The sequence below is a fragment of the Bombus bifarius genome, unplaced genomic scaffold, assembly GCF_011952205.1.
Source record: "Bombus bifarius isolate JDL3187 unplaced genomic scaffold, Bbif_JDL3187 scf7180000008072, whole genome shotgun sequence".
Classification (NCBI taxonomy): domain Eukaryota; kingdom Metazoa; phylum Arthropoda; class Insecta; order Hymenoptera; family Apidae; genus Bombus; species Bombus bifarius.
In genome coordinates this window covers 2,788-27,034 of record NW_022884432.1, presented here as the reverse complement: position 1 = coordinate 27,034, position 24,247 = coordinate 2,788, and the positions used below count along the sequence as shown (strand labels likewise).

Genomic DNA, 24,247 nt, shown 5'->3' with positions numbered 1-24,247 from the left:
AAAGTATATAGTTACGTGTGTAACCGGCTTAACGCTGTTCAGGTATACTTGTGTCGTGTGTCTGCTATATGGCCATCAGGTATTATATAAGAAAACTTCTAATTAACGTTACGTGACACACAGAATAGAAACAAACAAGTATTGATCGGATATCGTTTTAGAAAAATGAAATACCACAATAACTTCAATTATACTACTTCTATTTACAACATGTTTGTACTCAATATTATAACCAAAATGTCAAATAGGGTAAGTCTTCATCTTAAGAAAATTTTAGGTTAGGACTGTATATATGTACCGCGTTCAATGAGTACACTCAGAAAGTAATATAAATATAAATTGTGTATCTGAAGACATAACAAAAGTTTGTAACTGCCAGATTATTAGAAAGGCTATTATTTCCGTTTTCTCTTATCTGAATAAGGGAACATCTTTAAAATTCTGCGGAACATTAAAGTAGTAAATGCTGCGTATCTTTCAGTAATGGAAAACATTTGTTTATGCCCAGAATCTATAATTTAAAAGTCAAAGCGCCTCGCAGGCTGAAAGAAACAATTTTATGCAAATATGAGGAGGCTTACGCCGACAAAAAGTGCCAGAATTTACATTTTCATTTATTGGGTATTAAACCTCGCAAACGATTTAAATACCACTTTTAAATGCAAACGCACAGCGTTCCTTTTGTCACAGCAGTTTTTTAAACCATTACTGGTTTAATCTACCATAATTTCTGGTTTAATCTATTATAACGATTAATGATTCAGAATCGTAGGGAACTAATATTATTAACGATATTCACAAATATATAATTAACAGAAAATACTTTTCACCAGTAAATAAAACTGCATGATTTTCTATACCTATTTTAACATCATGGATTTTTATAATTGTCGTGCGAAAAGCAAATTTTCATTTAATTTCAAACGTCGATGACACTCGAATGAAAATTTAGCAAGTTCTCGTTGATGAAGTGCAATAACTGAAAGTCTCGGTTTACGGTCGAAGGAAAGATAAAGAAGAAAAAAAATACGAGAGGATGAATCGGAAATTAAATTGGACTCACCAAATGTATCTAATAGATTTCATCTTGAGTGCCGTCGAGTTCTCCTTGCACTTGTAAGCCAACACTTGCTTCACGCTGCTCACGTCGACTGTGGGAAACCTCGATGTCACGTAGGCTTTAAAATTTCAATGAAAAATGTATTTTCACCAGATGTGGAAAATTAGATACTGCGATTCTACTGATCATCACTGCATTCAACCAATATTTCATTCATTCCTCCATTCGTTTTACTTTATGCCCTTCGTGGACAGAATTATCACTCCAAAAGAAGGACGTCTACGCTCACTTAGAACCTGGGACCATAACAGCTATAATCGAAATGAAACAAATTCCATATATAAGAATCGGTAGATTATTTCAACCGATTTTGGTTACGAACAACCGTTATAAACAATCACAATGTTTTTGGTTACCGATAATCATTAACAAGGGGAGAATTCTTTTTTTTTTTTTTGCTTACCGATAACCATTATCGATAAGAGATTCCTTTTTGGCTACTTGGCATACCGAGCGAGCAATTAACTGAAGTAAATATACCTGTTCTACCCGTTTAACGAGTTAAGAAAGTTGCATGTAAAAAATAAATAGTGAATCTGTTTTTAGTGCCTTTAGGCTAAATACCGATTATCATTAATGTTAACAACTGACGATGACGAAGAAAACATTCCGTTATTGGTGATGGTTACCGGTAACCAAAAAGAGATGTTACGTCATCGGTAATCAAAAAAAATTCCGTCACGAATAATAGTCAATGGTGACAAAAAAAAAAAAAAAAGAAGAATTATGTTACGGATAATGGTTATCGACAACCAAAAACAATTTCCTTATATATAACGATTACGTGCAACCAAAACGAAATTGTCATAATAACAGTTATCGGTAACCAAAAACATTCTGTCGTCGATAATAGTTATCAGTAAACAAAAAGAATTCCATCATAAATATTAGTTACTGGTTACTAAAAAAAAGGATTATGTTACGGATGATGGTTATCGACAACTAAAAACAATTTTCTTATGTATAATGATTATGAGTAACCAAAAAAAATTGTCGCAATAACGGTTATCGGTAACCAAAAAAATTCTGTCGTCGATAGTGGTTATCGATAACCAATAATACTTTGGTTATTCATAACGATTATTCATAACCAAAATCAGTTAAAATTATTTGCTAGCTCTTATACTGCAACTTTTAATCGTTTTGGTTATAACTGTTAGGGTTCCTGGTTCCTTGTTACTGTATACTTTAATTTCTGCGTTGAGTTATTTAAAACACTGCTCTGATTTATCTATTAAAGAGCAGAAAATGGCGAACAAAGATGCGATGTTGACTTATAAAATTTGCTCGATGGATATGCTTAGTTGACAACAGATGATAATTTTCTTTTTTTACACGTCGTAGAAATTTGTTAAATCTCGTAAATTCTTCGTAAATCTTCAATTTGTCTAGTTTTTATTCCCACGAATAATTAAACCAGCTAATTACCGATCTTTTCGATGTAAAGAAACTATACTGTTTCGAACGAGAAACCAATCTCCTCTTGTGGCTAACCTTACACCTAACCTTACAGTTAATTACTAGCTCTCGAGTACTCGAACAGCTGTAATTTAGGATATATACAACAACTAAGCAAGAGCAATTTCCTTAAATAATTATGAAAAGATATTACTGTTATCCGAATAATTCCTCATTAGATCAGTTATAGCTTTCCATTAATTCGAATACTGGAGTTTCCACTGTACATAGATGTCGCTTATGGATATGATGTACAGGGTGTCCCGGTATTGGTGGTACAATCAGCGAGAAAGTGATTTTACGTGAAAGAGCAAATCGAAGATGCGGAATAAAATTGTTTTGTTTCATACGACGCTTCGTTTTCGAGAAAATCGAAAGTTTGTCAAGTGTAGTCAAACTCGATTAATTTCGAGCGGGACAGAAACGAATAATTGACAGCAAGTTATCCGAGTGAAAGTAGGTCAAAAAAGTAGGAAAAAACTTTTCCATAGAAAGTTTCGTTTCCGAAAAAATAAAATTTGAAAATTGATCAAATACGTGCATACCGGACGAACTCTATTTCCTTGAAAACTCTATTTCCTTAAATGAACAAATATTTTCGCAGGTAGAATAATCTCCTGCTGATGGTTTACTCGTATCTAATCGGTAACTATCGAAATTTACATATAGCAATCAAATTTTCGAAGTCAATTTTCTCGAGAACGAAGCGTCAAATGTAAAAAAATATCTTTTCATGTAGATCCCTCTGCTTCTCGATTGTACTATCAGTAGTGGGACACCCGGTATATATTTCCCGAATCGATTTTTACTACATCTCATAACTACAAAACGAAAAACTTAAAAATCTTATATAAAGCAGTTAATATGATATAATATGATAATAACATATATTTATTGTTATATTACATATATTATATAATTTTTTTATTACGTGACATTATTATTTAAATTGTGCTATACCTTGATATCATATTATATTATTATTACATCGTATCGTTATTTATATTATATCATATCCATACATATTATATAATATCAATATTATTAATAATATATTAATATTTAGGATATAAATTTTATAAATATTGAATGTATATTATATATACAATATATTATTATAAATATAATATTATATTAATATATCAATATTATTGTATTTATTATATTATTAATATATTATTATATTATAATATTTATACATTATATTATTATTATTATATCGAATAGTTATTTATATTATATTTATATTATATCATATCCATACATATTATATAATATCAATATTATTAATAATATATTAATATTTAGAATATAAATTTTATAAATATTGAATGTACATTATATATGCAATATATTATTATAAATATAATATTATATTCATATATCAATATTATTGTATTTATTATATTATTAATATATTATAATATCATATTATAATATTTATACATTATATTATTCTTATTATATCGAATAGTTATTTATATTATATGATATATATAATGCATATAGTATAATATTTATAATATTATAATACATAATATAATTATATTATAAATATAATAACATATATGATATTATGTATAGATATTATATAATATAAATAACGATGCGATATAATAATAATAATATGATATAATATCAAATTATAGCACAATTTAAATAATAATGTTTAATAATGATAATATGTTTAATAACATGAAATAATGTTTCTCCAAAAAAGGACAGATCATACTCACTGTAAAAAGAACAAATGACAATTGAATTATTGAGACAAAAATATACACAGGGTGTGCTGTATAACGTGATTAATGGACTAAAGGGTTATTTTACGAGCAAAAGCAACTTGGAAACGTAGAATAAAATTCTTTGTCCCAAGCTTCGTGCTTGAGAAAATCGAGTTTGAAAATTTATCGAACGTGCTTGAACATACATAGCTAAATCTGGACTGGACAGAAACAAATAATCGACAGAAAGTTATTCTACACGTGAGAATAAGTGAGAAATACAGGGCGAAATATTTTCCCAAGACGATTTGTTCTCGAGAAAAATGAGTGCGATAATTTATCATACGCGCGTAGTAGGTCAATCCTTAACTAAACACGACTATCTAAACCCTATTTTCTTGAAAACGAACTTAAAATCGTACCGTAAGTGGAAAAATTTTATTCCACATTTTTAATTTACCTACGCATATAGAATAACCTCTTGACGATTATTTACTTACGCCTAAATAAGTTAGCCAAGTTTAAGTATACTTGACAAATTTTCAAATTCAGTTTTTCTTGAAAATGACGCCTCGGACAAGAAAATATATTGCACAGATATTTCATCCGGAGACAAAAATTTCATCATTGTCTCTAGATAAACTAGAAATTCGATTCGCATTGTCAACGCATACGTCAACGATATTATTTATGGACAAATTGTATTTTGTTCAGGAATATAAAGAACGTTCGTACAAGAATCTTCTGCTGTACATTTTATAATTCCAATCAAATCCGATAATTAAATCTCGTGTACCTATTCTTTGTGAGCATAACGAATTAAAAAACATATAATTGCCTTATCGGATGTGTCTGTGATTTCAGCTATTAAAACAGAAAAGCATTTACCTCGCAATATTTCTGTTGTTTCTAAAATGACGGATTTATTTATGGCATTTTTAATGACAGCTGAAATTTTGCTTCTTTTAGGGGCGCACGGTATTTAAACGCGGCAGTGCTATTTGCGTTATTTTAACAAAATTTCTTCTTAACGATTCATAGATTTCTTCTCCTTTCTTTTCTTCTTTTCTATTTTTGCATAGTCACGCTACGCATTTTGCTTCCTTCTATGTTTTCCCAATTCTCTTTTATCTCCCATTTTGTTAATAACAATACAAAAATTTAATATTTTATTATTATTTTTCACATTATACTTTGCTATTAAAACATTAGTAAAACAATTTTGTCATAAGCTATGCATTTCGCCTTGTATGGATCTTTCTGTTTTTCAAGCCAGGATTTAGATTCTGCATCCTCCAGCTAAGCTTAGAGGAATGCTTACCTCCTAATTGTCTTCCTTGGAGCAAGAGAGAACAAACTGTTATCGCTGTCTATTTATAATGTAACAGTAGTTATTTGTAAAATATTAAAACGCAGTTTCAAGAACATGACCATTAGGAAAAGAAACTACATTCATTTTATAATCCCTCTATAATTCAAGGAACTCTTAAATTAAAGATACATCCTACTTGGATCATTCCCTATATATGAGTTTTTAATAGCAGTGCGAGATCTAGCAATGCTATTGTCAATGCCTGCGTATAAAGTATCCACTATTAATAAAATGTTTCCAATGTCGTAACGATACACACAACAAATACTGCAAGGAATAAGTATTAAAGGAAGAAACTAATGAACATAATGGTCAGCATATACTCGTTAATAAAAACATTTCAATTTTTCAAGATATAATCATTTTGAAATTATACCGATGCAAGAGTAGTAAATATTTGTCTTGTCTAATTTCTTACTCGTCTTGAAACTTCAATAAAACAATACACAAGTAGTTGGACAATGAATCAGCTGACGAGCTTTTCTCTCCATTTCACTTAAGCCTAGCTCATACTGACAGACAATTGTTCGCAGACATGTAACACACCCATGAACTCAAAAACACGTTCATAAACGCGTCTACGTTCCACGTGCTTAGAAATTACCGATTAGTACCATAATCCACCGCATGGTGTGCATGAATCGCATTAGTGTGTCTATATATAGTGTATTTCACCTAACTTCACCATCTTACATATCTTGCTTATTTTTTACAGTAGCAAGAAACGTGGTGATAGACAAAAAAATTTTCTCATGGCCATTTTTTTATTTCGAGATTTCAAGGTCGTCGAAGTATTGCTAAACGGGACTACATATTTCCATCACAGCAGTCTTATATCTCATAAAAAGACAAATTCAACGATTTGAAATATGTTGACCTTCGAGTAACCTTCAATGGAAAAATCATGAAATGTTTGCTATTAATTTCAATACCAATATTTTCAATGTCAATGATTTCGGAGACGGTAAATGAAAGAATCTCAATTTCATTGGAACAGTGTGCCGTGTAATTGTTCCTGGTGCTTATAAACGAACGTTCGTATTCTTCTTTTATCGTTTGAAGTATGTTTACATGCATCATATCAACGCGATTATTGCTTTACAATCAGCAGCTTATCTATCATATAGAGTATAGTACAGAAGTACTTGAAAATGTAGAGAAATCATTCATTCGCCGTCTCCAAAAGTGTGTTGGGATTTATGGTGCACATTTTCAGCTCCTTCTGAAATAAATATTCCACACTGAAACATACAAATCTTACCTTAACCTTCTCTCCATACAAACATGATTTTCTCGTTGAAGGCCGCATAAATGTTAACATATTGCACATTGTTAAATTTGTTTTTTTATGAGCTATAAGACTGTCGCAATGAAAATATGTAATCCCGTTTAAAGATACTTCGATGACTATGAAATCGCGAAAAAAGTGGCCGCGAGAAAATTTTCTGCCTACCATCTCATTTGTCTCTTCGAATCGATTATTCTATTCCTCTGATACTTTTTCCTAGCATAAAAAATAAGCCAGATATTTAAGATGGTCAAGTTAGGTGAAATACCTTGTGTAGGTCTATTTGACGTCGCGCCTTCCTTACACCTAGCAACTCTGTAACAGTGTTGCCAGATGGTTCCCTTAATTTAACGATAACATGGCGTCACTTACCTCCATTGCCACACTATGTCGCTTGCATCACGTGACATGAATTTCGTCTTACGTTTCCCGCATCCCGCCACGGAAACTATCCTACTATCTGCATTTGTCTACAGTATGCGTCACGACGTCACTAGTTCATCAACTATACTACTTTCCCCACCATCAGAGGAATTTTTCTCTTACATCCCTCAATCTGGTAACGTTGCTCTGCAGTTGTGTACACTTTCCGTCATTGTCCGCATGATATCGTCAGATAATGCATTACAATGTACACACTACATACATTTTACCATGGATTTTCCGCGAAAAACGTATGCGGATTGACTGCGATTGCATGTCTGTGGACGATTGGCCAGTCAGCTAATTCATTGGGTTGCGGCAACTAATTAGATAAAATTGTTGCATAAAATTGCTCATAACTTGGGAGATAAACTTCAAACGACATTTTTGTATTTAAATCTTTTTATCGTTTTAATATCTAGGATCGACCCTGCACATATCTCCTACATATTTTGGAACATCCGGTATAGTTAATTTTTGTTTCATAAATATAGCTAGCGTATTCATGTACAGAACATTTTATTATAGAAAGACTGAACTTAGGATACGGTTTCTTTTTCTTTTTTTCAAATAATCCATAGCAGATTCCTGCAATTTGTCGTGTAGGACATCCAGAAAATTGCTTTAGCTGTTAAGGGTAACGTGTGGGTGCTAATTCTACTGAATTAACGTTATTATAAGAATGTACAGGACGCAATAAAATGAAATTGTAACAATAACCTAGTGTCCATGTTTTTAATAATTTTAGTCATTTATTCTATTTTGAAGTACCTCCAATCAGATTATGTCGTGTTATACGTATATAAGAATTGCAAGAAAGATTTTACCGTTATTTGAGACGCAATATAAATTCCACTTTACAATACAGTGCAAGATGCTATTGCAAAATAACAATTTACAATTTTCTCAATGTTATTATTCTCATTATTATATATTATATATTATAATATAATATTCTCATTATTATTACAGTTTACAATTCTATCTGTGCGAAAACTTTTTTACTTCGGTGATAGGGGACAATTTTTTTATCGACTAAACTTTTTTTCATTGGCAACACTTTACAACGATAGTTGGAAACCAGATGGTGCCAACTCAAGTGAATATATGTATAGAGTATGTCCAATTTTATTTTTTCACTATTTTTTTCTCAATCATAGAACTGACATGCACCGCATTGTTCCGATGAGAAACGCGTAGCATTTCTGTTCACAAAAGATTTGCAATTTGTCAAAGTGCTTGTATAATCGTCGTACGTTACAAAGTATCAGATGGCGTTATGGAAAGGCAAAAGAACGACTGACGAAATATGGTAGTTGCACACTATAGGAAATGCGAAACCTTCGTTCAGTACATGTACAGGGTGTCCCATTAATTCCATGTAAAAATATCAGTCGAAAATATGGTGTAAAATTTTGTCACGTAATAAAGTTACCCTACACATTGCGAAACAAAAATTATTAGTTCGATCATATAATGGTCTTTTCTATTGCAATTGAAAAAACTGAGAAAATCTTGAGGAAAGGAAATTAACATTATAAGAACCTGAGGTTTTGTGTATCTAAAGAGACTGGCCGGATCATATCGATCCAGATGTTACATATTTCTCCTCAAGCAATTTTTATCCACATATATGCAAATATATGCAAAATATAATGTATATATAATAAATATAATAAAACTACAAAAGAAAAATAACAATTACCATATGGACCGTTTATTTTGAAAGTGGTGTAAGACCATTCTCTTTTATTTTGATGCACCAAAAATGTTGCCCTTAACACTTTTATGAATTGACAACAAAAAAAAGTATTATTTTTCTCTCTCGTTTTCATTTTTCCCTCTAATACATAATGGCTATGGGCAACCAAAAAGAAGTTCTCTCATCTATGATGGTGTCGGTAACCAAACATGTTTTGATCTATAACGATTATTCGTAACCAAAAGTCAGTCAAACTCATCTACTGATTGTTACACTGGAACTTTTAGTCATTTTGGTTGTAACTGTAGGACAATAGTCAATGTCAATTACTAACCAAGTGTTGAAATATACATTCAAATAGATATTCAAATATACATATTGAAATATATATTGAAATACACATATTGAAATATACAGGGTGGTTGGTAACTGGTGGTACAAGCGGAAAGGGGGTGATTCTACGCGAAAAAAGAAGTCGAAAATATAGAATAAAAATTTTTTGTTTGAGGCTTTGTTTTCGAGAAAATCAACTTTGAATTTTCGCTCGGTACGCGTGCGGTACGTTATAACGGATCTCACTGTGGATCGTTGTCTCGATGGAAAAATTAAAAAAAAAATCCTTTTTAAAAATTAAAAAAAAAATTGTTTTTCTATATTTTCGACTTCTTTTTTCGCGTAGAATCACCCCCTTTCCGCTTGTACCACCAGTTACCAACCACCCTGTATATTCAATTATATGCAATGAAATATATATTGAAACATACACATTGAACATATATTCAAATATACATATTGAGATATACATTCAAATAGATATTCAAATATACATATAGAAATATATATTGAAATGCACATATTAAAATATATATTGAAGTACATATATTGAAATATATATTCAATTATATGTACTGAAATATATATTCAAATATACATATTGAAATATATACCCAAATATACATATTGAAATGTATATCCAAATAGATATTCAAATATACATATTGGAATAGATATTGAAGTGCACATATTGAAATATATATCGAAGTACACATATTGAAATATATATTCATTTATATGTACTGAAATATATATTCAGATATACATATTGAAATATATACCCAAATATACATATTGAAATGTATATTCAAATAGATATTCAAATATACATATTGGAATAGATATTGAAGTGCACATATTGAAATATATATCGAAGTACACATATTGAAATATATATTCAATTATATATACTGAAATATATATTTAAATATACATATTAAAATATATACCCAAATATACATATTGAAATGTATATTCAAATAGATATTCAAATATACATATTGGAATAGATATTGAAGTGCACATATTGAAATATATATCGAAGTACACATATTGAAATATATATTCAATTATATATACTGAAATATATATTTAAATATACATATTAAAATATATACCCAAATATACATATTGAAATGTATATTCAAATAGATATTCAAATATACATATTGGAATAGATATTGAAGTGCACATATTGAAATATATATCGAAGTACACATATTGAAATATATATTCAATTATATATACTGAAATATATATTTAAATATACATATTAAAATATATATCCAAATATACATATTGAAATGTATATTCAAATAGACATTCAAATATACATATTGAAATGTATATTCAAATAGATATTCAAATATACATATTGGAATAGATATTGAAGTGCACATATTGAAATATATATAGTAGTACACATATTGAAATACATATTCAATTAACTATACTGAAATATATATTCAGATATACATATTGAAATATATATCCAAATATACATATTGAAATGTATATTCAAATAGATATTTAAGTATACATATTGAAATATATATTGAAATACACGTATTGAAATATATATTCAATTATATATACTGAAATATATATTCAGATATACATATTGAAATATATACCCAAATATACATATTGAAATATATATTCAAATAGATATTGAAATATACATATTGAAATATATATTGAAATATACATATTATACAATTATATATATATATATATGTATGTATGTATAAAATTAAATATCAATATATGAAATTGAAATCTTTTTTAACATTACCATATTGACAGAACATTTTCTTCCATTATTTCATATTGGGAGAAAATTCGTATACATATTCTAATATCAGATTTTACTGCTGAATCTGTTTTAAATATTTAGGCACTGCTTAAAATCAAGCTATTTAAGAATAAAGGAGCAAACAAGCCTTAACATTACACGCGACTGCTAATACGTTTGATCTACCTTTTCGTTCGCTTATTTCGATATTTATACAGTTCGGGAGAAAATAGATTGACGTACGGCAACTAGATTTTTCTAAGAAGAGTTGTTTTATAGACTGAAATTCCAAATCCTGAACGAACTATTTTCAGTCCAAGTAAACGTTTAGACATCGTCGAGAGTAGTCACCGCTCTATTCTCGGATATCCTGTGTTTACAATGGTTCTTGATACACGCATTTTACGTTCCTTTCCGATGTGTCCTTTTGTTCCGCTAGATTCAATTGTTTCGCGAAATTTTATCGAAATTCAAATTTCCCAATTTCCTCTTTTACTTCCTCTAATTCGTCTTACTCTTTAAAACGTTTCTTCGGTTTCTGCTCAAGACCTCACGAGCGTATTACACATGATCAAAAATAATATTTCTATTAACATATACATATCTTTTATGACCAGATTCCTTATCACTCTTGAATTAATAAACTCGGAAATTTCACTCATTAAGTGTTAGCAATTTTCCAGCGAACAAATTTAAATTTAGTTTCATTGTTTCAAATAACACGATACGCTGTGGTTTATAAAAATATTCGAACATTTTCCATACAACTCTTTTATGAATATATTATGTGCATTATACGAAACTTTTTGAAATTTCATTAGCTCTGTATTGTATGTTTTTTTTTTTTTTACTCTAAATGTAGTAACATTTGAAAGCAATCAGAAAATGTACGCAGAAGTTACAAGACAAATGTGCACTTGCAATTAGTAGAAAATCAGTATACAGCTTGAGCAGTAGTCTTAAACGTAACAATTAGTGGCAAAGATCGTCTCTTATTACTATAGCGAGATATATTGGGTTGGCAACTAAGTGACTGCGCACTTTGTCATTAGGTGATATTAACAAAATCCGCAATTGTTTAGTTGCCAACCCAATAGTAGCTTAGTAATATTTTCACATTTATTCGTGTACATTTTTTTATTCTCGATAACGGTTACGTTCCTGCTCGGTTTATAAGTATTAGAATCCTGATTTGTTGGATATGCACATGAATATATAGTGTGATACAGCATGATGCGCAAGAAAAACACATTAACTGCGTTAAGTGCTCGTAAACCGCCTATACTTCCAACGTAATCAAACATTTTGCCATTTCGTTTGAAAATATGGTACTTTTCAAGACCCGATTTCAATTTAACGTCTTTGCACCGTCATCCAATAACACATCAATTCGAGCTGGAATCAGCGAAATATCTTATCATTTAACAATTAGTCACGCTGTTTTTTACATCACAAAATCTCAATAGGCACGTGCAACGAAATTCTCAAGAGTTAAATCGTTTGCTTTCTATTTCTGTTTTTCATCTCGCAGACTTTATACCCTCTAATCTCTTTTTTATTATCTAGCATTTTTCGAAACACGAGATCAGACGATAAAGTTGTTACGCAACCTTTGGAAAACTTCGTAAGTCTATTTTAATCCGAAATTGAAATATTTCAACATCCACTTGCCGGTACGAAATGTACATAGTCTTTTGTTTCTAAACATTTTATATCACGCTGCTTATAATATGATATCATATTATGGATATATTATGGATATTCTGGTAATACTATGGTGCCATTTTTAATTAGCCTAATCAAAACTGTGCCATTCAGAATTGCCTACTGTTTGCGTAAAAGTACTGCCACCGGAAGAAATGTATTTTCCACAAGATGATGATCTTACTGCTGAACTGCAATTTGTTCTTTTCCACTGATAGTAAATCGACTTTTGTTTCAGACACAGAGGCCCTTTTCGATTCTCAAGTAGCTCTTGTTTAATTAAAAATAACAGTGATATCGAATGGACACAATTTAAGGATAGTTTAAACGTCCTAGAATATTTTTTGACAAAAGGAAGGTTAACAAACAACGTTTGTTCTTAAAAATCGTTCTTGAAAAAAATCTTCTCACCTGCGAGTTTCGAAGAAAGATACTTTTATGAAAAGTTATGCGGTAACTTCTTTATGTTTCCCTCGCTAAACATCTACGATGGTGCTTTCGAGATGTGGTGCTCTAGGGGAGAAAGTAGCTTTCTAGTGCATGTTTCAAAGAAGATATTCATTTGACATGTCGAAGAAAAGCAATTTTCAAATAAGAAAACTGAGGCAATTATATGAAAAAGTCAAGTCATTCGGACACAAAGATACAAAAATTCTGTATTTTATTTATAGATAGGTCAATTTATGTATTTTAAAAGGAAATAAGAAAGATTTCAATGAGTTCCTCCACGGTGAATGCACAAGAATCTGTATGGAAAATTTGCACATAAATGAAATATGTTCGATCTGAGCAAAAAATACGTTTTTGTCACACCTGGGTCAACAAGACCCATTACTAACTGTGGAGAGTTGCCACGACATTCTGTACACGACTGCAGAAAGTTTTAACGGTGTAATCGTCAGAGATTATAAAAAACATTTTAAACTAATAATATTGCACACATAATGCAATTATAAGCGAATATCTTGGAGATATTTCTTTCCAAAGTAAAACTGTGGATCACTAGAATCCATAAAGATAACCGAGAATTAAACTCTATCCAAACATGAAACCAATATCGAGGAAGTCGAGAATAAAATAATTTCAAAATCAAATTTACCTGTCTCAATCTACACAAGAAAAATTGTGAAAGAAAGAAATAGATTGTTAGCCAGTCTGTAGTCCAAAAAAGAAAAAAAAGTTGTTGTTCCGATGCATCAGCATCGGAGTGCGAACAAAGTTATCAACGTCACAAGAAAGAAGATCGTGTTTTAAATATATTGAATTTGACGAAGCTTCGACTGTCTCCATGGCGAAAAATTTATCAAACAAGAGTACGGAAACGCCGTTTAACGAATAGACAGCGTTAAAAGAATGAAATGGCAAGAATTACATATTAGATGGAAAGAGATAAGAACCTGCGCTGTCTGTGTATAAGAAATAATATGGAAGGAAAATGCAGAATATACATCTCGCGTCAGCAAACATGATAGAAGCAGAGCAAGGAAAATTCTATGGCCCAGAATGAAAGTGAATTAGAAATAACAAGATTAAGTTGGTGGCTTCGCTTTCGAGAGAAACGCGTTTGAAGATCCGCTGAATGACACGTGATTAGCCTCACGGATTTCATCACAGACTGCTATTGTAACTTCCTCTGCTTTTTAGGCCACAGTCCTCGCTTATTTGGCTTATTCGCTGTCAATACTTAATTATTAATTAATTCTTCGAGCTGGGCGATGAACACAACGAACGTAATAAATAAAATTTGGTCTGTTGTTTTAATTGAGACATTGAGAGGGAGAGAGAGTCCGTGTCATGGTAGAGATTGTCTCGACAGTCTGTTAGCATTCTACCAATATGCGAGGGAACGTTTCAACTGAAACAATGAAGCGAGTTCGATTAAAATTGAAATGGACTATTCTTCTGGCACGCGTCTATAACGTAATTTCCTTACTCTCAAGTTTCGCCTTATTTTTAACCATATCACTCCTCTCGCTCCGCTTGTGCCACGAATTACGATCCACCTTGCATAAGAAGCTTCCATTCGAAAAGCTGAATCTTCTCAAACGATTCGTACAATGTGCAATCTTTGCATTATTACGTAGAAACAGAAAAGCCTTTATACGTAGTTCAGCAACGCTGTCTATTTCCTGGCAGATGCTTTGTGAGTCCGTTGTGATCAAAAACAGTAGACAGAATAATGGCCAATTGAATAGTTAAACAGAATTAGCATTTGAGAAACAGATAGGCTACAGAAATACAGAGGTTATTCGTGTTCTGACATCGTGAAGAAATGTAATTACTTACGTGAATGATTACACTGTTTAAAACAATTAGAGAATCATCGTTACGAACGAAATGTTTTACTGATGCAATAAACTTGACTGGTGCAGTTAGGCGAACACAAACGAACAACTCCCGTAAGCTTAGTAGAAATTGACATGTTATTCGTACAATGCTGTAATAAAGATTTACTTTATGATAAACGTTAAAAAAATATACAAAGTGTAAAAAAATTATGAGTTACGACTATTATGGTTAAATTTTATGGATATAGATCCTATACCGACGTATTAATATTCTTTTATATGGAACAACGAGATACCAACGCATTAGGTCCTTAGCTTACTACGTAAGTCAAACTGGAGTTCGTGATAAGTATAAATATAAATAAATGATGAACACAACGGTGGTAAATTTACTATAGAAATAATAATAATAATTTTTAACATCGTTTGTATCTGTTTTGAAAATCGGATTGCCACTGCCGCGATTGATATGGCCCGAACATGACACCATCAGTCCCACTCGTCACGTTAAATATACAGTGTCTCAATAAAACCATAGCGCAGAGAAAAGAAGATGGCTGGTGAGGCAGCATAAGGGCAAGAATGGTACTTTGCCCGCTCTACCTCGCTCCACCTTTGAAAGCTGTTCACAGAAGCGTCAATTCAAGGGACGTTACGAGGACATTCGTAATGTTAAAACGTATACGAACAGTTACACGATCTACATCTGTCGAAGTTTACGATCGTGCAATAGCGATAACGGTCGAGGAACACTGTTTAGATTTCACGGCACACTTTGACAGTGTCTGTACAGTCAGTGTAAAAAATATTCATATAGTACTTAACTTCGTTTGTAGAACACCGTTTAGTAACAAAAAAAAAAAAAAAACGAAATGAGAGCAAAAGATATGTATGTATTCTTACAAGTTCTCAGAATAATTTTCAAAAAAGAAAAAAGTGCGATACATATTCCGATTGTGAAGAGATTAATAAATATGTAGCGAATGGCAAAAATATATGCGTAATAGATATTCGTACAGTTACCGCTTCGTAGGATAAAATATACGTAGATATTTGAACAGATGAGCTGTATCAAAATGCAGAAAAAAGTGGGTTTGTAAAACAATTTCATCGTGATGCAAAATAACAATTAAAGCATAATGCTACTAATACGCGAGCGTGGATCTTGTTTGATGTTTGGAAACACTTGAAAGTATCTTCACAACCCGTAGATATAAACGTTATTGAAAATATAGGGGATCATCTAAGACGAAAAATATCGAATCATCGTATTTCATAGAGAAATGATTTAGAGAGAGCTATTTTAGAAGAATGGAAAAATATTTCGAGTAGAGTACTCGTCAATTTGGTAAATTCAATACCACGACGGTTTCGAGGTATAATAAAATCAAAAGAAAACTCCTTAAGTATTGAAATAATTAAATCTAGTGACTCCCTGTATTATATATTAGATAAGATTTATTCGTTTTTTAAATGTTTGTTAACGTTTTCACGAAGGATATAAATATCCCATCTAGTTGTTTACGAAAATTATTCTGCAGACTAATAAGAATATATACATATTCATGTAGAAAACTTTGTTCATGAACGATGTTCTACAATATTTTTGTTGAAATTAATTACGAATACTTTTTACACTGGCTGTATGTAGTTAGAAATGTACGTCGTCGCAGTAGTTATGCTATATTAATGGTTATGACTTTAATTTCAGTCAATATCTTATCGTTTGTAACCTACTTGGTTTTGTGTTTTGTTTACTATTTCCATCGCTTGATGCTATATGACAAACACGCTTAATGACAAATCACTTACCTGCTACCTAAATTCATTTATTTCAAGAGGATGACTGGATAATTCGATAATATCGATTTCGATGATCTTCAGATATGTTGTTAAGCTTATCATTCCGAACAGCTTTCACCTACACAAGTAACCGCCGCTTAGCCTATTCGGATATTCATAAAAATCTTCAATTCAATTTAGTTTCCATTACACTTTACACTCTGCCATATGAGTGACCGTATTTTCACATAGCTCAATCTAAACTTAACTCATTGCTGTTAATCGTCCTTAATACAAATAAAAAAAGATAAATTAATAGGTTATAAGTTGGGTTAGATTAATATTTGCCAAACTAAATGTACAAAGTAATTCAGATGTCCCATAGGTGGCTGCACTGCGCGATATGACGGAGGATGATTGCATGTGTATTGAGGACGAGATTACAATAAAGTGAGTCTTGTGAGAAACACTCTTTCTTGGAAGAGACTAAGATTGGAAATATTAAATTATTACCAAACAAAGAGTATTTTTTGGTCTGTTAAGAAAATATATTTATACGTTCTTGAGTTCTTCTGTATATACAATAAAAGTCAAACCAAATAAAACAACACCAAACTAAAGCCGAGCAGCGGTAACGTATATAAGTAAAAGTTGTTCAAAGTGATGATCTTGACAATATATTATATAACCCAACCTAAATTTAACTCATTGATGCTAATCACCATTGATGTAATGAAAAAAAAATATAATAATATAATAATGAAAGATATATTAATGGGTTATAGATTAGATTAGATATGTATCAACTAAATTATATTGAAGCCAAGCGATGGTAACATATATGAGGAAAAAGTTGTTCAGAATTATAATCTTGACAACATATTTCAAGGTCATCGATATCATACGTGCGTTGCCTCTTTATAAATAATTGCGGACGGAAATAATAGCAACTTATGAGATAAATTTCAAAGATAGTGTCCCTAACCTCGCCTTTTTCTGCTTTCAAATTTATGTAGCTGATCAATGTGGCTCCTGAACGATTTATGTTGATAGTTGCGCACAACAACAAAGTTCCTACGTTTCACGAATTTTTGTTTTTACGGACCGTTTTATGGTGTGAGAAAGGATGGCTCTATGGTCCATTAAAATCACTGACACCGTTTTCGCGGACCACAATTCTCAAAGATACCGGATTTCACCCGGTAAACAACAGCTTTAACTGATTGGCAGTATTAGCACGGAGAAATAAGAGAGGACTTTTTACTTAAGCATGTAGGTATATTGTAGCAAATAATTGATAGCCGGATGCTTTGTGACGTTCAGATTAAGAATACCAGCCTAAAGCTAACACAGATCATAAATTTCATATTGACAAAATTTATTTATCTGTTAGCCACCAGCTTCTGCTCTGTCTTGAGTTTCAGTTAGCGTTTTCAATCCGGCAGCCACAAGGCAGCCAGCCATCAATTTCTTGCAGCGATAAAACTACATGCATAGGTAACGATCATCTCTTATTGTTATATTTTTCCATGTTAATACTGTCTACTGTTGGTCAATTCCAGCAGGTCTGGTGTTGGTGAATTCCAGCGTTGGCGAAGTCGGTGAATTGTGATCCGCGAAGACAGCATCGGTGATTTCAATGGAACCTGACCTGTGTCACTATAATCAATCAGATCCACATTCCTTGTTCCTGTACAATACGTACGATTATAATCTTGTTCGAGAACATACCAACCTAATAAATCCAGCAATGGTCAAAAGTAGTTTGTATATATATTAAGAAAAAGTAGCTGCTACTTACATATAATAGCCTGTACTTTGGCCTTATCTAGCGCAGGTTTCACTGGTCTTTCAGTGGCAGTTCCAGCTCGGCTCCATCGTTGTCCTGTGACCGAGCAGGTGGCCAACTCGGTGGGGCTGAACAAAATTGCAGCCAGTCCGCGGGTCAATTTTCTGTAATCGCTCCATTTCACAGCCCTTAGTTGTTCCTCGCAAACTGCTATTCCCTCTCCCAAGTGCACCTGCCGAACACATGTTTGTCAAAGTTTCAAAGAAAAAGAAAGCCAACATGTTTATGCTAATTTCTAATCCAGGAAAATAGGTACAAAAATAATACATATAGTATATATATTACAGGTGCAGTGTTTGAGTTCTGCGTGTGAGTCAAAAATGCATGTAGGTGTTGCAAATAGCAGATGCTGATCTAAAAAAAAAATGATGCTTTTGTATTAAAACAAGGAAGAAATTAAAACATATCTTAAGGAAGGAAAGTTTTAAAGGAACGTAATAGAATTTTCAGATACAGATAAATGTAGTGAGTAGCAAAATACAGTGTTCTCTAAGTTAATTTAGTGACGCGACTCACAGTGGAGTATTCCACCTAAAAAAGCTGTTCAAAATTCAAATTTTCAATCTCGTTTAAAAAAAGGGAACAATATTAATATTATTGCAATGAAATGACATGGTGCCCATTTCTGTGACCTTGAACTCTATACGAAGGCAGGAAACCGTATGACAAGCATTCACTTTCTTCGTAAACATGTTTTTTTCAAAATTCAATGGAATTTACATATTTTTTCAATGTAAGTATATAGTACACTAATATGGACACTATGAATAGAGTTTCAAGAGATAATTACATTTTTATAAATAATTAATTTATATTATGTGTCAGGCTCTGTCAGACAATAAGAAACTATGAAATATAGTATGCTACCATTGCATTATATTAAAGTCTTTTCATACTCTCTTTTTTCTTTTTAGTTTTCTGCCTTCCTGAAGTGCAATACAATTTTTCTCCTGCAACGTTCTTTCGCTGATTTGCCATCCAGCGATATTTTTTAACAGTAACAAATATTTCAAATTCGTAGAGTTGTTAAAATTACGCTGTTCACAATGTTCTAATGAAAATTTCTACCGTGTTAAAACCCCGTTACATTTATATATATAAATAACAGTTATCGCATTAATAGAAAATTAATCTGCTAGTGTTAAATACGAATTCTTTGAGAAAAGGGAGGAAGGAATAATTTGGAGTCAACGTTATACTCATTTTGATCCTTGAAAGATGTGAAGATAAATAGAGCATTAATTAGGTCTGTCTTGTTTAATAGATTAACATCTTAATAGGATGTGAAGGTTACGCTATCTCAAAGTGAAAACCGATATCCTCATCCAGAGAACACTGTATTAATCCTTTCACTATGGAAGCTTATCTGCGAAATTATAATGAATCTGGCACAAATGTTCAATTACTTAAAGCATACTGAATTAATCAGAATCAGAGTTTTATATAATTGAATGACCGTTTCACATTAATCAGACGATTACAAACGTTTATAATTTTCTTGCAACGACTAAAAATAAATTTTGGTGCAGAAAGTGTAATTCAAAAATTTCTTAACTTCGATATCAAAATACGTAATTAATTCATGTTTAATTACTCAACCAAATTTCCACGGAAATAATCAATTCGATCGTTGAGTGATTCGGTTGAAAACAGATTCACTTGCTAGTTATATATTTTCATAATATTAATTTATATTTAATTTACAGTTTATTTAGATGCCACCAAAGTGTTCTTCGCTCTATCTATAAAAAGACGTAGCTACCATCGCTCGAAAGTATTCCACATAATTTAACTACAACATTACACGCAGTTAGCAGAGATTTCGTCTCGAGTACGGCAAAGCTACCTATATTAATATTATTTAATAAGAAGAACAAAGGTATTGGGTTCATGAAATGTTCAAATGACAGAACAATCACGCGTTTGATATTCCGTCTGCTGTTACAGTTCACGTAAAAATTATATGTTTTTATTTATAATTTTATCGTAAATTATTCGTTTGGTAAATTAACAGTAAGAATTGTACCAGTGTCTGTATATACTTGTACAAACGATTATTCGTATTATTCAAATAATTCTGCGGTTGTTATTCGAATAAGTGTATGAAATGAAATTGATTACTGACAACGAATAATTACTTCACTGACAAAATACTCGACTAATATGAATTTATCCCGATAGTCTTGGATAAATATTCATTTGAAACGATTCGAATAATGAACAATTCGCCCGACTCTGTAACTGTAGAATTTATAATTTAATGTAAAATGTAACTGGAGAATTAATAAAGTTGTACTATTAATAGGAACCTACCAAACTATCCAGATATTTCCGAGCGATAGTGTACAGAGGTATTTCCAGTTTAACCGTTTGCTGGCCAACTCCGCCGTAGCGGAAGAGTTAGAGGTAACAGTAAATAGAAAAATAAGGAGAAGATAAACACGCAGTGAGTGAAGAAATAAATATATAAGTATAAGAACCATGGTCCAACGAAAACAAGCAAAAACAGTAAATAATGTACAGTACATAAATACACAGTAAATAACTGTAAAAGTAGATAAATTGCTGTGAACGATAAGAAGGTAAGAAGATATAAAGTCTGCACAGTTAGATCAATAAGTGTGCAGACGACTATGAAAATGGTGTAAAATTGAAAGAAGTTGAATTGTTGTTTTTGCATGACAAATTTTTCACTCGAGTCACTTCCGGCGTCACCGACGCAGATGCGGAAGCAAGAAAATTGAATGTTGAAAGAAAATTAGTATTTCAAAGTGTTAGAGGATGCAAAAACACGAACGCGAGACTCAAGCAACTTGAGTCAATAAATTATCACAGCTCTTTAAGACAAGCGGATAAGAAAAGAACGTAGAGGACAGGTAACTGCCTTTGATTAAGGATGATAAAGAAGAAAATAATTTCTGGAATAATTTGGAGTGAAACAGCCTCAGGGCGTATGATATTAATAATTAGCAAGCGCAGAAAAAGATTCAGTGAAAATAAACAGAAGCAAAGCAAAGGAGGAAAATGACACGGCAATTTGCACGTATATTATGCTAGCTAGATTATGCGTCAATTAAATATTCTTCTTGGCGCTGCATTAATGTAGGTGAATTAATTCCTTTACGTAGCATATGTGACGACAACGTTTTCATAAAAAACTAGTTGAATTATTTCAGAAGAGGGATACTCTTAAGTGAACAAATTACGTTAAGAATATTCGCAAATCAAATAACAGGTTGGCTTTTCTAGTTAACAGGTTAAGAAGAAAGACAGCCGTTTAAACGAAAGGAAATGTCTTTGAAAATTTTGTGAAAATATACAGTGTGTCCAGTTTATCTCAAAACATGCGAATGATGAAGATATGAAAAAAACTTTTCAAACAAAAATTCCACGATATCGAGGAGAATATACTATATAGTCTTGTGTATTTGACCTTGTAGTGACCTTGAAACTCTCTGCGAAAGACGTTAAAATTGTCTAATGGATAGCTTTATCTTTCAGTAGATTTTCTTGTAACTGGAATTCAGACGTTTTCGAAACACTACAGACTCGTGTCTTTTGCACCAGGTTTCAAGGTCGAATACACCAGAGTATAGTAAACTCGCTTCGATGTCCCGCAACTTTCGTCTGGAACATCTTTTTGCACAATCTATATTTTTCGGAATATTTTAGGATAATTATTGTTCAGAGATATTATTATACAATTTATGTATATATTTCTATATATTTCTATATATACTTAATAAATTTCTGTACAATTATATAGGATTATAAAAATCATTCGGAGATAAACCGGACACACTGTATGTAACTTTACCCAATACGTAATAATGTTGGCAAATAATTAATAAAACCGACAGTGCAAGATATTTTGTAGAAAACGAAAGACAAGCATAGTCGCGCCTGAATTTCACTTGAAAGTCCGTCGTTGAACGCGGTCGATCGTTTTGTTCGAAAGTGTACGAAAGTTTTCGAGAGGCAAGTTAAATGACGAAATTCGCGTGATTTATCGTTAAATGCGTTTCCCAGTGTCCAACGGAAATTTACCGTGAAATTTATTTTCACCATTTTTCTATTGAAATACGTATGTAGCAAACTAAGTTGCAAAACCAATAAATGAACACGCGCTGAGTGCGCGTAAGTGAAACGTGTCAATGATACGCGCAACATTGCCTCTCTATAAGACAACGTAAGTAGTGCACGAACGCATAAACCAGGATTCTTCCAGATAAAAGAATGAATGAATACTTTTATAAAAACGAAATCTCGAATATTCCGTATCATTGATTTATTTTATTAATTTGCATAGATCATTTGAAATTACTGCGGTCGTATTCCGTATCATTAATCTATTTTATTAATTTGCATAGATCATATGAAATTACTGCGGTCGTATAAAAAACTGGGCTAAGACTGGGTTAACAATGATGCGAGCTTGAATGAAATGAACGAGGAGAAAAAAATATAAGAACAATGGAAATTTACCACGCCGTCGGAAGAGGACTCCTCGAAACCACGGAAAGCAGGCATCGCAGCAGGAGGTGTAGTTCTCATATCCAAGGGTAACCATTCACTCCTCGATGGCGAATTACCCTGTACAGACGGGGATCCATGTTTTCCACCCCTTGTCCCAAGCCGCGGCCTGCCGCGGCGTACCCTTCGACCTGAACAAGTATTTTCATATAGCGTTTCTCAAATGCTATGTTCTCTCAATATAGATATAGATATACATATATATATAATCCAATAAAATTTCTTCATTTCGAACCTATGAATTTCTTATTTTAGCAAACGCTGTTATAGAGTACATTACAGATTTGGGCAAGATTTCTTTGCAACGAAGATGGAGAAAAACGATTTTAAATAATGAGTACACTGTGGATATTTACTAAGGTCCCATTGAAACTACTGATACAGATTTCATCGACACTGCTTTTACCAATGACAATTCACCGGCACCAGACTTGCTTGACAACCGCTTTGACCAACAACAGGTTTAATCGACGACAGCGTTAACCGACAACAACAATGATCGACACAGAGTTTAACCAATTGTTTACAGCAAGCTACGATCTAGCTTTGTCCTAGCTACCTAGAGAGTATGTATCTCGATCACGGTTAGTACTGTCGTTGATCAAGTGCCTGGTATCGTTCAAGTCTGGTGTCGATCAAATGCCTGGTATCTATCAAGAGCCTGGTATCGATCAAGTCTGGTGTCGATCAAGAGCCTGGTATCGTTCAAGTCTGGTGTCAGTCAAATGTTTGGTATCGATCAAGTCTGATGTCGATCAGTGCCTCGTATCGGCCAAGAGTCTGACATTAATCAGGTGTCTGCTGTGGATGAAGTATTTGTTGTCGATCAAATGTCTGATGTCGATCAAGTGTCTGATGCCAGTGAATTATTGGCGT

General features: G+C 32.1%; 1 protein-coding gene and 1 long non-coding RNA gene across 4 annotated transcripts in view; both read right to left on the bottom strand.

Annotated features, from left to right (window-relative positions):
* LOC117208414 (BEN domain-containing protein 6-like) overlaps nucleotides 1-23,523 on the bottom strand; it is a 31,121-nt gene extending 7,598 nt beyond the window's left edge. Inside the window, exons 1-3 of the mRNA XM_033449606.1 lie at nucleotides 23,324-23,523; nucleotides 18,791-19,010; nucleotides 1,064-1,178 (exon numbers count right to left, since the gene is read on the bottom strand). Coding sequence (XP_033305497.1) covers nucleotides 1,064-1,178; nucleotides 18,791-19,010; nucleotides 23,324-23,392 — 404 coding nt within the window. The 5' untranslated portion in view covers nucleotides 23,393-23,523. The remainder of the gene's footprint in view (nucleotides 1-1,063; nucleotides 1,179-18,790; nucleotides 19,011-23,323) is intronic.
* On the bottom strand, nucleotides 14,651-15,496 carry LOC117208415. 3 transcript variants are annotated; one of them, XR_004487689.1, is made up of 3 exons: nucleotides 15,469-15,496; nucleotides 14,853-15,356; nucleotides 14,651-14,774 (listed from the first exon to the last, which is right to left on the bottom strand). It is a non-coding gene; the product is annotated as an uncharacterized LOC117208415 (long non-coding RNA). The 3 variants fall into 3 exon arrangements; XR_004487688.1 differs by lacking the exon at nucleotides 15,469-15,496 and having other exon boundaries at nucleotides 14,853-15,147; nucleotides 15,206-15,460; XR_004487687.1 differs by lacking the exon at nucleotides 15,469-15,496 and having other exon boundaries at nucleotides 14,853-15,460.
* Nucleotides 23,524-24,247: the final 724 nt, after the last annotated feature.